General features: G+C 41.0%; 1 protein-coding gene across 3 annotated transcripts; it reads left to right on the forward strand.

Moving 5' to 3' along the window:
• The first annotated feature begins 1,442 nt into the window (after window positions 1-1,442).
• On the forward strand, window positions 1,443-16,825 carry cabp1b (calcium binding protein 1b). 3 transcript variants are annotated; one of them, XM_062434784.1, is made up of 7 exons: window positions 1,443-2,117; window positions 12,786-12,816; window positions 12,919-13,062; window positions 13,666-13,775; window positions 14,384-14,458; window positions 14,613-14,685; window positions 16,800-16,825. In XM_062434784.1, the coding sequence occupies exons 1-7, from the start codon at window positions 1,443-1,445 to the stop codon at window positions 16,823-16,825; spliced, it is 1,134 nt and encodes a 377-aa protein (XP_062290768.1). The 3 variants fall into 3 exon arrangements, with proteins under 3 accessions (XP_062290768.1, XP_062290769.1, XP_062290770.1); XM_062434785.1 differs by lacking the exon at window positions 1,443-2,117 and adding an exon at window positions 8,796-8,837; XM_062434786.1 differs by lacking the exon at window positions 1,443-2,117 and adding an exon at window positions 11,580-11,699.
• The last annotated feature ends 489 nt before the right edge of the window (window positions 16,826-17,314 follow it).

The raw sequence follows: 17,314 nt of genomic DNA on the forward strand, positions 1-17,314 counted from the left end.
TATTAACATCATTACATACTTTTGCCCTGCATCCCCGGACATCTGCTACGAGAAATATAACCCTGGGTGTGCAGCTGGGATGAGCGTGTAGGATTGTCACGCTCTTTATTGCAGTGGTTTTTTTTTTCCTTTTTGAAATTTGCTGTTATTATTGAATAAGTCACACCTTAAGTTTACACCTTAACATCATTATTACACCCAAACTATGTAACCATGTCATAATTATTTGTACAGGTAGACTAGAAATGGTTTTGACTTGTAGGCAAGAATTGGAAAGATTTTAAGTTAAAATCCAATAAAGATAAAAAGGTAAATTCATGAAAAAAATGCCCTTTTCACTACTTCTCATAATATTCAAGACATTAAAAAACAAAACAAATAGAAATTATGAAACAGATGCAAAAGTATGTTTAAAACATGCTCTGTGTGACTTTAAGGAAATGTGATTCTAACCAAATAAGGAAAAGGGTCCATTCAGGAGCCCATATTGAAAACTGACCTGCCTTAGTGAGATAGAGAGAGAGTGAATCTGTACATTCATTTTAAGTTAAGAGTTATTTTAAGTCATTTGGTATAAATTGGGCCACACAAAATATGTCAACATCATACGATTTGATCCTTAAACAATACAATAATAGTCATTTTATTTGAGTTTTGATGATTTTCTAATCTAGTTGTGTTTTGTGAGTCTCATTTTACATGCCCCGAATTTTTAGTGCCGAACTGGCTGATGAATGAATGTTGCCTTGTAGTCATGTTACTATTTATAGCTATCCTGTTCACTCTTTCACACATTTGCATCTTGCATTGGTCCATGCTTTAGAAAAGGTATTTTTCAAGCAGAAACAGAGCCATCCCCTATGTCCTTGAGAAAGACAAGTGTCCACTGAAATTAATATCACAGCAGCCACTTGTTGAGTTTTGAGTCATTCTGTGGATTTGACCGCTTTATATATACTTAAAGATTAGGGTTGTTTTTTTAAATAGTTAATTATGTTAATTAACTTTAAGAGAGACGCTCAAATTGATTCCGTTTTTAGGGGTTATGTTAATCAAGTGGCTCATTATGCGAGAAATAATCTGCAGTGACGTGCGTCTTAATTAACTTCGCGCGTGGACTGCGTGTGACACGAGGCAGCGCAACACCGTGCTGTCATCCAAACTTAGCGGAGCCCCCTGCAGAGCGTCAGACTGAACGTCTGGCTGCCAGATCGCAGCACACTTCATATTTTCTGCAAATGCTCAATCAGGTGGCTGCTACTCCAACTTCATCACTGCAGATAGTGTAGTGATGGTCGCGTGCGTGGATGTGGATTAGAGAGGGGTGTCCAACTGGCTGATGCTAAACACCTGCACGTGGCGGAGGACTGCCTTCTTTTCCTTTACTCGAACTCGAGCCCACAGCTGCTTCACTTCGCCTATCAAGCGACAGAGAGCCAACGATGAGCTCCTCTCTACCCAAAAGCGAGTCGACCACCTCTCTGCTGCGATCATCGGGGCTCAACCGCAGGTCCGCGCACTCGGATCATGGTCCACACGGTCACCGCAGCCACCGCAGTCACCATCATCACACCGGAGCTGGAGGCAGCGAGGATGCAGGCTGGACAGAGGAGTGCGAGACCAGTGCGCGAAGACCGCTCTGCCAACCGAGACACTCCGACTCACGACATTTAGGTGATCAGCGGATACAGAAAAGCCAGTCTCACCGGCAGGCAAGCCACCTGGATGACGGTTACCACCAGGAGGATGTGAGGCACGGGACTAGTCGGCCTCCAAAAGAGCGCAGCAAGTCCTCCAGGTCCAAGCACTCGCAGCATCATCATCACCACGACTCTTCTCGAGGTGAGCTGCCTCCAGCGCATCACCAGGGCGGCTCCCGGCAGGACAGGAAGAACTCTCCAACTCCATCTTATACGAAACAAGAGGACGATGCAGCTTTCTTCTTCGAGCCCCAGGAGAGAGTCACCACCGGGTCATCCTCCAGTCTCAACTCTGACACACCTGCAACAAGCGCACCTGTCCAGCCCGCATCCAGCCGCAAATCCAAAAGACAGAGCGCGACCCCGTCCGCGAACGACTCTACTCTTCACCCCATAGTGAAGTCAGTGTTTGGGCAGGTAAGCAGGCTTGAGGACGAAATTTAACTTTTAAAACAGATCTGAAAGTTAAGTCAAAGCACAACAAGATGCGGGAAATTTAAAATTAAATCATCAATGACTTATTTGTAGCCTATATTTAAATGTGTTAATCTTTTGGTTCATCAAATCAACATTTGAAGGATTCTTCTCATGTAGTGCAACAAAAAAAGCGATTTAAACAGTGTCCTGTCATCATACTGCTTAATGCTCACTTATGCACTGTTAGATGTAAGGTTGTTTTATCGTGCAGCACAGTGCAAAAAGGCACAACTTCAAGCTGTAAAGTAAATAAATCAGCAGCAGCAGCAGCAGCATGATGAATTAAATACTCAGAACATTTGTGTACTGAAGTGTGACCGAATTAAAGTCAGTCAATTTCAAAGTTTCTTCTCAGGCTCTAAAGGAACAGTCCAAGCTATCAACAATAATACAAAAAAACAAAAAAATCAGCACAAATCTTATCAAATTGAGGACATTTTGGAAAATAAATTCAAAGCTACTGTAACCCCCCCTCCACAGGCAGCTGGAGGTTAATTATTGGTTTTAATAATACCAGTAAGGCAATGCAAATAATGAAATAAAATTCTCCATATTAGATCAACAACAAAATTTTGAGCAAAGTGAAAGTTTGTGATTTGGCTCTTTTTTATTGCAGTTTGTTCGGTTCACTGAAGCGTGGATGCTTATCGAGAGTTTAGTTCATTAGTAGATAGCAAGTGGGGGCTCGCAGGTGAGAGCTGGAACCTTATAAGCCCCATCGAGCAGATTAAAAATGGATGCATGTTTTCAGTCCAAATCTGGCTCTTGTATGTATCTGGTATCCCTCGTTTTTCACGGCAGGGGGGCTGCAGTCTGTCACGCATCCCAATATGAATGCTGCTGCTTTCAATGTGAGTGTCACCTGAGCAATGACAGGGTGGATCAGCTTTCTCGCTATGTGGAAAAAACTTTTCAGTGATGAGAGCTTGTCACTCACACAGTCACACAGACACACACACACCCACACACACAGACACACACACACACGCAGGTAAGTGATACACATTGTGGGAAGAAAGCCTAATAAAATTTAAATGTCATTCATCTTTCAACTTTCTCCTGATATTGTGGTGAGTACGGATCAGTAGCACATAAAGGGTGTATCTCTTCTTCCCTGCATCACCTGTTGACCTACTAATACATCTTTAAAGGAACCACATTTCCTCCTGTGACTCTGATAATGCTAAAGGTTGTGTCAGTTCTCTCCCTTCTTCTTCTTCTTTTTTTTTTTTTCTTGTTTCATTTAAATCCTTCTCACAGTGTTGGCGATAAAAAGCTCAAGCGGAGACAATTACCTCCGTGTGCACTAATGTGTTCCAGAAATAACTCCTCTCAATCCAGGTCAGAGCTTCAATCAGTCTTAGGGGTTCCAGTGAGGCAAAATCCATGCAGCAGTGTGCTATATAAAGTATCGAGAGCTGCTGACGTGTGTGGAAACGGCAGATATTTTGCCATTTAACAGGAAAGAGATATCAAGTTTTTGATACGTTTCAAAAATTCTCAAGGAGACAGAGTCAGCCAATTTTCAAAGAGGACTACTCCGTCCTTTTTTCTCTGATGCTGTCACAACTGAATTTGTAAAAATTGCAAACGCAGCTGTCGGTAGTCACAGTGGATCGACGAATGGATGCCAGTTGTGTTTGTGCGAAGGATGTATGTGTGAGAATAAAAAGAAAGAAAACAATAGAAGAGTGTAAATAAATAAATACAAAACGGAGACGGCTTTTGCATACATGTTTTTGCACCTGCTCAGCATCTTAACTCAAGCTGTTTCATTTCAGTTGATGCGACCACACAGCCGATATGCCTTTAACACTCCTTGAATAGCCGTGGCAGCGCAGCGCAGAATGTAAGGGGTGAGATATTCCACACTACAAAATTCATATGTTTTATTATGTAACATCAAGATCTGCATACAATCCCAATAGAACTGATTCGCTGCCAGTGGAAGAGGTTAAAAATAGCACATCAAGACCTGATTATGAGAGACTGGAGGAGGGCAGAGCGGGGTTTTTTTTTTCTTTCTTTCTTTCTTTCTTTCTTTCTTTCTTTCTTTCTTTCTTTCTTTCTTTCTTTCTTTCTTCCCCCTGCTTTACTTTGTCTTAGGCAAAAATATTTAAATCCTTTGGCAAACATGGTACCTGACAGAGCAAATTTGAGAACAGGCGAATAAAAGCCTGGCGTGTACAGACATGTTTCTCCAAGCTACCAGGGATCAACAAAAAATGGCTAGTGTGGGGGGTTAGAAAAAGGACAGATGTGGTTTTTGTTGCTTGAAACGTGTTTTGCAGCTTAATGGTTAAAAGGTAGAGACACAATGATTCATGAGATGAAGCATTTCAATAGTTACAAACACCAAACTCACTTATTTATGCACAATCAGGCCTTTAAATTATCCAAATTATACCACTCTGCTTCATCAAGGACACAGCATGAGCAGTTTTTTTTTTTTTTTTTTGTCCCGGTGGAACATTTGTTTCTATTTTAGGAGACTCCGAACAATCATGAATGACCTTCTTTGACCTAGCTCTACAAACGGTTACAGGAAATCTGGAAAGGTTGCGGAGACCTGTTATTGAGAGAAGGTCTGATCTGCTGTTAATGAAACTGTTATTAGGGAAATAACACATTTCTTTTCATATGAAATTTAGATGAAAGGATATGTGTATTAACCAGCAGAGGGAGCACCGTTCGTACTAATAGATCTGACCTCAAAGTGTGTGTGTGTGTGTATGTGTGTGTGTGTGTGTGTGTGTGTGTGTGTGTGTGTGTTGGTGGTAGTGTGAGGGAGAGAGGGAGAGATTAACAGTCCATTGTATGTCACATCAGCGAGCCAGGAGAGGTGAAAGGGCAGAGAGAGAAAGTGAAGGAATTTGATAAATCAGGAGGAAGACAAAGGTTAGAATAGGAAGAGAGTGACTTTGCTGGCAGACCAGATGATTGTTAGAAGACAAACAATCGACTCTCACTTCCCTGACAGCGCCGAAGACAATGTGAGGAAATGTCTTAAAACACTGATTAGCTCTTCACTTCCTTGCCCTGAGTTTCCTGTTACTCATCCTGCACTCGCTGATATTTCCTGTCTGCCGTTCCCCGTTTGCCCTTTTTTTTCTATGCTCTTGCAAAAATCTCTCTTCCTCTTCTCCCTCTTTCCCCCCCCCCCTCTCTCTCTCTGCCTGGGGTCACACTGACCTTGATGACGTCTGAGAGGGAATGAAGAGAAGAGAGAAAAGAGGCAGAGAAACACAAATTGCGTGCTTTAAAAAGAAAAAGAAAAAAAAGAGCAAAACAAGGAGAAAGATCTTGAGAGAGAGAGCGAGAGGAAAGAGTGTAGCATCGTTGTATTCACCACGGCATATGCCTCCAGTATGTCTAGAGTATAACAGGCTATTTTTAGACGCAGATGGATATTTTTATATCTGTGCTGGCACAGAAGGAGGTATAAAATTCACTCTTTGGTTAAATCCCTTTTTTGAGATGAGGATTAAGCAGTGAAATGTAAGAGTTGGTGTGCACTCCACTGCAAGCGCTGCAATGTTAAGCGTGTGCGTGATGATGCTAAATATTTATGGAGACTTGAGGCTGTAACAAGGGGGGAAAATCGAGAGAGACACTGTGAGACAGGGAGTGTGTGTGAGAGAGAGACAGAGGACAAGGGATAAATGAGTCAGAGGGAAAAACAGAAGGCATAATTGATTTAAATGAGACATCAATATTTGTCCTTCCTGACGCACAAGATGTTTAAGTAGACTAACATCTGTTTGTATGTAAAATAACGCTCTAATACAACAATAATGAGTTTAATGCTGAAGGAGCTGTAGGAATAAACTGTGACGTGTCAGACCAAGCAGAAGATGACGCAAGTGTGAATTGTATGTTTTTTCGCTGGCATCAAGGGTTTTAGATTAGACTGATGACGACAGAAATGTACGCACACGCAAAAAAACCTCACAGTCACTTTATTTATCTCTTTGTTTTCATACAAGGATACACAGCGCTTTAGAGAAACGGCTTTTTTGACCATGAAATTATTCCATTTCATTCCATTTGGTGAATAAAGAACACAAATAAACGCACAAAATCGTGTCTAATATTAGCACAACTGCAATTCTAATTTCCATTAAAGAAAAGGGGGGTTGATGATGTATGCATGAGAGCTCGTTATTACATCAATCCCTTCCTTCCCCCCTCTTACGTCTCCCTGCTCATTCAACACACTTGATGGAAACGGATGAAACAGGATTACATTTGACCTCACAATCTTCACTAAATAGCTAAAAAGCAATTATTGATATTTCCTCTTTGAATTTGCTTCCTGTCTAGTGTGTGCATATAGATTTCTTTGCGTTGCATGTACAGTGAAAATTTGCAAAACAATTATATTATTATTACAATTATCATCATAGTGGCTTCACCTCATGAGTCTCCGAAATATGGTCTTTCATATTTGATAATAACGTAATATTCAGTGTCAATTTCACCTCTGATGTTGGTGAAATGCGAGTGTGTGAGTAGTTGTGTAAACGCATAAAGAAAAATGTGTGTGTGTGTGTGTGTATGTGTGTGTGTGTGAGAGAGAGAGGGAGGGTGAGGGAGAAAGTGAAGGATACAGCCTGAAAGAGGGGAGAGATGGATCTCATGCCCGTGCACGCTACAATCTGACATTATGAGAGCTGACGGCCCCTGTGTCTGACGTCTGATGTGTTCTGAAGTTCACAATGAGCCTCCGGTGAGAGGCTGGATGAATCATTTGCAGAACAGCACAGAGGAGCCGCAGAGATATTGAATGGGAATGAGATCCGAAACGACTTTGGCGTGAATGTGTTTATTAAAATAGCAGAGAATAGACAAGGTCGAACATAAGAGGGAAACATGGATGTTCATTATTGTCATTGAGTTGCCTCAGTAGAGAATGCTACTGGTAAAAACCGGAAATAAGGACTTGGTTGTATGTGATTTTTACTGTAGTTTTAGACAGTGGTGGAAAAAGTACTTTTAGATCATTTACTTTAGTAAAAGTAGTAATACTACAGACTAAAAGTCCTACATTCACATATAGAAGTATTAACAGTTCTCACAATGCAGAGTGGTTTCTTTCTTGTAATACAACCATATTCAGTAACTATTATTGCAGCATTTTAATATTGGAGCTGCTGGAGGTGGAGATAATATTAACCTCCGTTTTATGATCTGATCATATTTACTTCTATGTCAAATCTTAATTGGCAAAGTGAATAGCTGTAATAATTTTGAGATGCTGTAGAAGTATAAAGTAGCACAAAATGGACATAAGTTTAAGATGTTTTTAAATTCAACTGAATAACTTGTAGTACATGTATAGTTTTACTTTTTACCACTAGTTTTGGAGATGTTTGATGTTTAGAGACGCTCACTTTGTCAGTCATCATGCTTGACAATACATTTGTGTGTGTGTGTGTGTGTGTGTGTGTGTGTGTGTGTGTGTGTGTGTGTAGATGAGAGAGGCTGAGAGCGAGCATTTATGTGCCCGTCTGTGTGCATTTGCACGTGTTGGTTTGCGTCCTTGCCAGTACACAATCCATTTGTCATTTCTTGCACATTTTGGCTTGGATCTGAATCCAAGCCCTTCAAGCTTAACATGACTTTGTGATGCCTCGACGTCCGTGTGTGTGTGTGTGTGTGTGTGTGTGTGTGTGTGTGTGTGTGTGTACTGTATGTGTGTATGAGAGAGAGAGAGAGAGGGATGGATGCTGGGGGTAGAGTGGATAGAGATGCGGGAGAGAAGGGGGAGAGAGAGAGAGCATGTTATATTTTTAGCTCCACAGCCCCACATCCGTGTGTGCTTAATCGAGTGTACGTGTGTATATGTGGATACGAGTGTGTGTGTGTGTGTGTGTCTGATGTGTATGTGTGTGTGTTTGTGCGCCCATGTTTGGATTAGTGTCTCCAGCGTCTTGCTCAGGGGAAGGTAATATGCTTGTCCGAACGAGCTTCTTCTGTCACATTCGCATAGATGGTTTAGAATTGTGGAGTGAGGGGGAGAGAGTGAGGGAAAAAGAGCAAAAAGACAGACAGACGGACAGGGGGAGAGAGAGAGGGAGCGAAGGGGAAAGAGAGAAAGAGAGAGAGAGAGAGAGAGGGTAGAGGGGAGGGAAGGAGGGAGGGAGGAAAGACTGTAGGAGAGAGGATAGAATGAATAAGCAATCTTGCTTTTTCTACTCGCTTGCATCTCGCTCTGATCACACGCATGCTTCTTCTCCCTTACTTATCTTTGTGTTGTTGTGATCTGTCCTTTGTTCTTGTTTACATATTTGCTCCTTTGTCTTAGCATCCCTCCCCTTGTACCTCCCGGTGTCCTTGCCTCCAGGTCTTCCATGCACACTCCTTCGTCCTCTCCCTCCTCTCCTCTCCCTCTTATGGTATATCTGCTCCTCTCCCTGCCTTTCTCCCAAATGTCCTCTTGTATTAGTCAATGACCCACTGAACCCTTTCTCCCTTTTTCTAATCACTCCTATTCCCATGCATGCCCGGAAACATATGCAAACACACATGCATACACGTGCACTTACAAACAGGCACACTAACAAAGACACAGTTAGAGAGAAAACATAAGACAAGGAGGATTTTTTTGTTTTTGCAATGGGCAACTCTGTAAAGTCGCTTAAAATTTTCACCAAGAAGGTAAGGTTTGCTCTGCTTGGCTGTGGTCTCCTTGAATCCCTTGACTATTAGTGCATGTTTGTCTTCTGGTGTGTCCCTGACCTAACTGAAGGCTATTTGACTGGACCTGTGCTGCCTGACCCCTGCGTACCATGACTTTCAGGCTGTCTTGTGTGTTCTTTGTTGCTGGAGTCAGAGAACACGTCAAGATAGTTGAAACATATTTTTCATTTTCAGTCAGTGCTCGCCAACATGGGAGCTTTTAATCTTGATTACTGATGTAGGGCTTTGTTGACTTCTTTTACAACTCATTCTGCATGTTAATTTAAATTATGGATTGCAGATAACTTGCAGCACTAATATGACATTTTCAGATGTAAGTTGCCTCTGTGTGCAACCCATTTTAGCATCTCGGACAGGTCAAAGGAGTCGGTCAGTGTTGCTTGGGCTTGACAGGTTGGCTGAGATGACATCGGCGAATTAGGATCATGTCATCAAACTTAACAGTCAGTCATATTACACCGTGATTACAAAGCCAGCGGACAATGCTACCCCTCTTTAACGCACCTGCATGATGAGGTCAGTCGGTGGAAATGTTGCAAACAGGTGTGCCGTTTCAACTGAGTCTATCAGCTCAGATGTGCCACTGGCATTGAGTCAGCATAAGTTGCACAGTTGAGGAACAATGAAGGACATTGAGAAGAGTTTTATGTAAAAGCTCCAAATGATAACCCTCGCTCTTACATCTGTTGTCCTCATCGTATCAGTGTGTGCTTGAATAGACTCTCAGAGTAGCAGGCACACAGCCCCACAAATACATTCACATCAGCAGCTGTACATCCTTGAAGAAGCACAATATGACAATCAACTGTTGATGCCATCTGTGTAAAAATGGGTTAGAGTGCTGGAGAAGTTCTTGCTTGACTTCTTTCTCTCTGACTGTCTCAGCTTTTTTTTTTTCTTTGGTTATATAACTGCTAGCGTGGGACTTTATAGTACTTTTCTGGCACGATATAGCCGTAGACAGCCATGCTCCATGCATCACTTGGTCAGATTACCCAGTGGGCATCCGATCCTGTGGTGAGAACAGTAGGAATGCACGAACTGGCATTAAGACTGGCATGGTAACAGATGGAGTGTGAAGGTCATTTGTAGAGCAAATAACACAGTGTGTATTTGCATGTAGTATATGTATACATATTCATTTTTTTTATTATGTATGCATGTTGATGTCTTATGTTTAATGTAATAAGCATATGAAGATGGGTACTAGCTCATGTCTGAGAGATTTAAAGCAGCAGCAAAAATGGTCTCTAAGTAATTCAGTATGACAGTGAGTCCACTCCACTCACTTTTAGCTGGATTTCTTCTCTTCTGAGTCGGATTACATTGTGATAACTGACCAATGTAGTCATGTCTTATTGACAGTAAGAGTACTTTTTACATCTCTTAAAATTTAAAAATGTACAATAAGGTGTAGAGTATCTAATTATAAAAGTAGACACAATGCTTTGACCTTATAAGATTTTGTTTAGAGGAAGCTTTTTTTGTGTTGAGGCATTCTTCGCTTTTTTTAATGAACCTGTGGCTCTCTCTGTAATTGGGATGACTGCTGTGAGAAAAACATTTGCCCTCTGGTTGAATTGGCTAATTGGTGATTATAATTAAATGGCTGGTTGAACCTTAGCCTGATCTTCTGGACAGGACAGTTATTGTAAAATGTGCATGAATAAAAAAAACACTTTGCCGCCATTGGAAAGATGCATGTGACTATCCCAGCATGAAACCTTTAGTTGATTATGCACTCCTCAACATTTTTAACACCTTCATACCACCAGACACTGTACACTACTACCTCTACTAACACATTTATTATTAGTATTGTTAGTTAGAATGCTGTCATAATGCTGTATTAAAGGGTTACTCTAGTTCAGTCTCACAATAGGTTTTTTTATTTTCTTAGTTCTGCCCATCATTGCTATTAGTTATGATAAAATTGTAATTACTGAAGTCAGTGGTGAGATCTGGGAATGTGAATACATTACTACAACAATGTCCGATGGGGCAAGAAACACTTGAAATGTCGTAATGTAATAATTTCTAGTAGCACAGAAAACTGTGTGCCCAGACATGGTAAGTATAATCTCAGCAATTACTTTGGTGGGTACAATGTTATTCTAACCAGTAGAAAGGATGCTGATAAAAACTACAAAACTCAGACCCAGTTTTATAATAAACCAGAATTATACCTTAAAGTAACAACACTGTTAAAAACAACTTAAAGATAGTCTATGTGAGGCTGTCATATGGTTTGTGGTATGAAAAGGGGCAATGCATTTTTGCTATGCAGTAACCTCCATATTTGGTATTATCTGTAGCACATAAAAGGTTTCTAAGTGTTCTGTTGTGCAGGGTGGTGATCCTGAGAACAGATTCATGGATGGCATCAGTTGCTCTTGTCAAGTGATATTACCCCCTCTTCCCTCTTCCTTCTGAGTAAGCTGCTTTTCTCTACCATGACTGACCCGACTCCACACCTCTCTATGACTGACAGACATGTGTCTGTCACCTCTGATCCTGCTTTTGAAACCCTCCACACTCCCACCTCCATGTTGGCCCCTTGTTGACTCCATACTGCCACAAACTGAGTCACAGTCTCTACCCCTGTCTTTGCCCCTGATCCCATGTCTGGCCCCCCTGCCCCGGATGCTGCTTCAGGACCAAAAGAAGAACTACAAAGCAGTGCAGTCCTGTGAGGAGGGGGGCTCTGGGGGGGCCTATCTTGAGCCGCTAGTGGCCCTTGCCCAGAACGGAGCCAACATGCACAACGTGCTGGGGCCTGCATGCATCTTTCTACGCAAGGGCTTCGCTGAGAGCCGGCAGGCTGTACGTAAGTCCAGAAAATATCATGTGCATGCATGCAAAGAGATTATTACACAATACAGCACACACGCACAATAACGGAAACGAGTGATGAATGTGACGTCAGCACTTACAGCATGTAAGAAAGCGTGGTGGAACTGAGAAGAGGGTATTATGAGAATAAATATATCTTTAGTATTGAGTCTTCTTGATAGCTAGAATGCTAAATGCTTGGATGCCTGTGTGTGTGTGTGTGTGTGTGTGTGTGTGTGTGTGTGTGTGTGTGTGTGTGTGTGTGTGTGTGTGTGTGTGTGTGTGTGTGTGTGTGTGTGTACTTATGCATGAGGATGCATTACTCCAAAACATGGTGGACATTTGGAGCGAGGCGGAGGATTATTAAGGCAGGGGTTATGACGATGGCAGAAATGCTCCTCAAATGGCGATTATTTTCCCCTCCACTATTTCCAGCAGTGACAACACAAGTCAAGGTTTTGTTATGAATGAAAACAGTAATTACATCTTCGGTGTAGACGACCGTTGTTTTACTGACTGTTCTCAAATGGCTGTGCTTAATGGCAGAGGTTGAGATTTGAGTCATTTCAATTATGGGCTTGCAGATGAAGAACTATTGCATTCTTGAGAAGTTCAATGTCCTATCTTTCCATTTTCAATACATCTCCACATTTGTCAGATATGACAAGGTCTGTACCTATAAAGAGACATGAATTCTACACACACACACCTACACTACAGATACAGTAAGTTGTTCTGGATCCTCTCCACTGAAAAAAATACTACATGAGCATATATTTTTACATTTCCCTACTATTTATTTTACTTAAGTAATTTTTCAATGCTTTGTCACGGAATGCCAAGAGTTTGCACATTTTCCTCCCGTCCAGACTCTGGACCTGCAGACAAACAGATGATTACTGATAAGCTCTTTTTCTCTAGCTGGAAGAAAAACAATGCTCTTCTGGCACTCTGTGGCACATACTGTACCTGTTGTTATTTTTCACAGCATCTGTGTGAGGAATGCTGCGTATTGGCATGATTCTTTGAAATATCAGCAGTGTTTTGACACTAACTTTGCTTTGTAATTCATAGGACCGAGAGTTGAGGCCAGAAGAAATGGATGGTATGTTTCATGCAAAATAAAACTTTTTTTCACAAAATAATTCTCAAGAAATTTTCACTGTGTAACTTATATTTTAATATGTACAATCTCCTCCCCTCTCAGAGTTGCGTGAGGCATTCAGGGAGTTTGACAAAGACAAAGACGGGTTTATCGGCTGCAAAGACCTCGGAAACTGTATGAGAACTATGGGCTACATGCCAACAGAGATGGAGTTAATAGAACTGAGCCAGCAGATCAACATGAATTGTAAGTAAAATTGTGTGCATTTTTGTGTTGAAGGGGGGGAGTGGGAGACGTCTGTCATGCTACTTTTGGAGACAAATTTGAGACTTAGCAGTTACCTGTGGACGGGTTGTCCAATTTGGGGACTCATGCCGAATTTGTGCCAAATTGGGAGAAAGCAGATTTTTGGGTCAGTAGTTAAGGGTTAAGGTTAGGGTAAGTCCCCAGGAAATTAACTAACTTTATGTAGTGTCCCCAAAAGTGACCATGATCAGATATATATGTGTGTGTGTGTGTGTGTGTGTGTGTGTGTGTGTGTGTGTGTGTGTGTGTGTGTGTGTGTGTGTGTGTGTTTGAGCAATAACATCTATAAATATTTTTTTCTATTTTTATATATTTTCATTCCAGTTTCTTTTTCTGACAAACACAGAATTAAATGTTTATGTACAGTAGTCACTTCAACAGAAAATTTGAGGATCACTCTTTTAAGATCCACTATGAAAACAGTGGTGGGGCTTCAGCATCAGTAGTTATTAGACAATGTGCAGCAAAAGGCATAAGACCTTGTCAGTGTTTATGTTTGTCTACATTTCAGATAACCCAGCTTTTTAAAATTGTATTCAACAGTGGGAGGGCATGTTGACTTTGAGGACTTTGTTGAACTCATGGGGCCCAAACTTCTGGCTGAAACTGCAGACATGATTGGTGTAAAGGAGCTGAGGGATGCGTTCAAGGAGGTAAGGAAAGGTGAAGCTCAGGAAACTGAGTGTGATAGTAGAAAGGATTTTAAATGATGTTTAGTGGGTTGAAATTAAGTTGAACAAAAGCCATATGTCAGAAGTGACAATAATCTTGAGGAAGCTCTACTAGTATTTTGGTAATTTAGTGATGTGGACAGCGGTAGGTGCAAGCTTAGGGATATATGGAAGTAAAAGTGAATAGAAAACGTTGGTAATTGCAAGTTATAATTCAATTAGGGCTATGGACAAAATCAAATATCACGATATTTCTGACCAAATACCTTGATATCGATATTGCAACATTATTGTAAAGATGGCTGTCGATGCTTTCACAAAATATTTATACTATGAAGTTTTTGATAAATAATAATCAGTAATGTGGATGTAATGACAAAGTGGGTAAAAGGCAAATAACAGAACAGCTAGAACAGTTTGTTAAGTTCAGAAAATTATATACTTTACTGTAATGCAGCCTTTAAAACCAGGAAAAGACGATATCCAAAATCTAAGACGATATCTAGCCTCATATCACGATATCAATATAATATTGATATATTGCCCAGCCCTACTGTGTATTCATTTATCTCTTCTTGTCTCATTTTCAGTTTGACACAAATGGCGATGGCCAGATAAGCACAGCAGAACTTAGAGAAGCAATGAAAAAACTTTTAGGACAACAGGTACGGAGCTGCTGGGAAAGTCTGTCCTCTTCCATGAGTTTACCATCAATCACGTTCTCTGTCTGAATCTGGTCTGTCTCATCTACTGAGTATCTTGCCTGAGTTTGTGCCACAGATTTTCACACCTTGAATCCCCACAATCTGACTTTTTCAGGTTGGCCACAGAGATCTAGAGGACATCCTGCGAGACATCGACCTCAATGGAGACGGACACGTAGACTTTGAAGGTAAAAATAAAAAAAACAACTCTGCAGTACTGGGCACAATACTTTGAAATTCATACAGCATTATATATATAACTGTAGCCAGAGCCTGGAAATCAAACATGCTTACACAATACCTTTCACTGCTCTCACTTTCTCTCATCTTGTCTCTCTTTTAAACACAAACACACACTCAAGCACATTTTAAGTATAAGCAAAATTCCCAACATGTGTCTGGATGATATCCCAATACCATGCTGATAGTGAGGTGTGGGGATGAACACAGTAGGGCTGTCTGTCAGATTATCTCCATACCAAGGGATTATATGTCACCTCGTAGATTACCCACAGAGAAAAAGATGCATACAGCCTGTCAGGGATGAAAATATGAGGATGTGCTGTTCTCTGAGTGCAACTAGTATACTTAAATGTAATAACTAAATTCAAATATTTTTACTGCATTTTATATGCAATTCATCATTAATAATGCCAAATTAACCTATGATCAAGCAAGCACCAGAAAGAAAGAATGTATGCAGATCATAGTTAACATGGTTTTGATTGGAGGGGCAGGTGGTCGAGTGGTTAGAGCGCATGCCATATATGCAGCCGACCCCGGTTCAGGGAGTTCCAGTCCTCTGAAATGACGCCAACGCGGAAGTAACTTAAAACTGCATTCTATCAAAAGGCCACCAGGGGGCGACCGTTTTGGTGTCAAAAGGACTTCCGACTCTATACAAGTCAATGGAGAATTCACCAACTTCTCACTTGATTTCAAACCTCAGTAAACGTTTTCAAAATGTGTTTATGGTCTCAATCGCTAGTTTAAAGCCTTCTTCAATGCAGTATGATGCTCATTTGTGACATTTTGGCCTCCCTGATTTTATATCTGACGATAAAGCAGGGTATGCATTAGGGCGTGGCTACGTCGTGATTGACAGGTTGATTGGTTCACAGGTTCAGGAGGGCGCCTCATGCTCCTCCTGATGCCCATATAAGTAGAATCCGTGTTTTTTTTTTACCCAGCATGCACCTGAAATTTTCAAGATGGCGCTGCCCAGATCCGAAACTATTCGCTTCCAAGCAGCAGTCCACAAACCAATGGGTGACTTCCATTTTTATATACAGTCTATGGTCACACCCCCCTCTCTCTCCCATGTTTCCTGTCGGTCTACTGCTAAATAAAGGCGTCTATGCCAACAAAATCTAAAAAAAAAAGAAAAAAAAAAAGAGTTTTGATTAATGTGGCTCTCGTGATGGGAAAAAAAAAACATGTCCACATAAAAGTGCCTGTATGTTAATGAAAAAGTGAGATATTCTGTTTGAAGCTATGATTAGATTGAATGTCGCAATAAGCTATACTTAAGGGGGGAAAGAGAGCAACAGAGAGGTGCAGGTATATTCAGGGGTAAGTTTTAGGAAGCTCCTCTGTAAAACGTTAAATCATGCATTAGTGTGTAAAAATGCCGGAAGGGAGAGGGAAGAAAAAAAAACAATATCTGTGAATAATATACTTGTCAAAGTATAAATATAGATATTGAATTACTGAACTCTTGATAATTGGGAAATAGTAAGTACTAGTAGTATAATTAGATGAGAAGATCGATATCACTGTCATATCTGTGTAGTAAGTATGAAGCTATACACCCAGCAGCCAGTTAGCTTAGTTTAACATAAAGACTGGGAATGAGTAAACAGCCATCCTGGCTATGTCCAAAGGTAACAACATCCACTGGACAGCTCCTCTCCTCTAGCTCACTGACATTCATACAAAACATGGAGTGCAAAAATGTGGAGTATTTTCTGTGCAGAAGCAGTAACTTTCAGGGGTCTCTGCCGGCTGCCTGGCAACCTCACAATGATGAGAAGACTTCAGGATGTCACCGCGCCCTGCCAAGAAATAGTCCTGACTCCTGCATATAACTCTGCAAATAAACCACAAATGACTTATTGTATAGATGCTCCACTTTATATCTGCACCCACCCACCAACACCTCCAAAGCATAAATAGGAACCCCTAAAATAGCTTTATATGCAGTTGTGCTCACTTGTGCTGCATCATAGACTATATCTGTAGATATTTTTGTAATTGGCCTTTAAGCCGTGTATAACATCTGTCCTTTTTCTTCAATCCACAGAATTTGTGCGGATGATGTCCCGATGAGTCCCTAATGGAGAGGTGACATGTAAAAATAAAACATGGATTCTCTGTTGGCATGGGGGGAGGATAAGAGAAACCAGCACAGACTACTGATGGGTTCTGAACTTCTGAACTGTCAGTGAACAAGAAAACAAAAACATATCAACCCTGCCCTGAAACTGCCACGCTGAAGCTCAAAGGCTGACGACTACAGCCAGGAGTAACACTGTTGATTATATGCTGCTGCTGTTTCTTAGAGTGTAAAGAAAAAAAAGAAGAAAAAAACAAACAAACAGCTGCATTTCTGACTTTTACAAAGTATATTTTTTAAAAAAAGCACATTTTCCTTTAGTAACAACATTTCTAATGCTCGTGGTTTTCGACCCAATGAGTAAAAGGGGTAATGTGACGTTTGAGTTATTCGATGCCATTGTTGGCGATAACTGTAGCAATTAAGGAGACATGTTCCAACACAGCAGTATGCCAGCAACACCCTAAAAAATACAGCACATT

This window comes from Scomber scombrus, chromosome 15 (assembly GCF_963691925.1).
Source record: "Scomber scombrus chromosome 15, fScoSco1.1, whole genome shotgun sequence".
Classification (NCBI taxonomy): Eukaryota; Metazoa; Chordata; class Actinopteri; order Scombriformes; family Scombridae; genus Scomber; species Scomber scombrus.

What these genes read in the sequence shown, in the direction of transcription:
- cabp1b (XM_062434784.1), top strand. Translation starts at nt 1,443, where the DNA reads ATGAGCTCCTCTCTACCCAAAAGCGAGTCGACCACCTCTCTGCTGCGA. An exon ending in TGAGGGATGCGTTCAAGGAG is followed by an intron (nt 13,776 to 14,383) that starts GTAAGGAAAGGT and finishes TCTCATTTTCAG; the next exon opens with TTTGACACAAATGGCGATGG. An exon ending in CGGACACGTAGACTTTGAAG is followed by an intron (nt 14,686 to 16,799) that starts GTAAAAATAAAA and finishes TTCAATCCACAG; the next exon opens with AATTTGTGCGGATGATGTCC.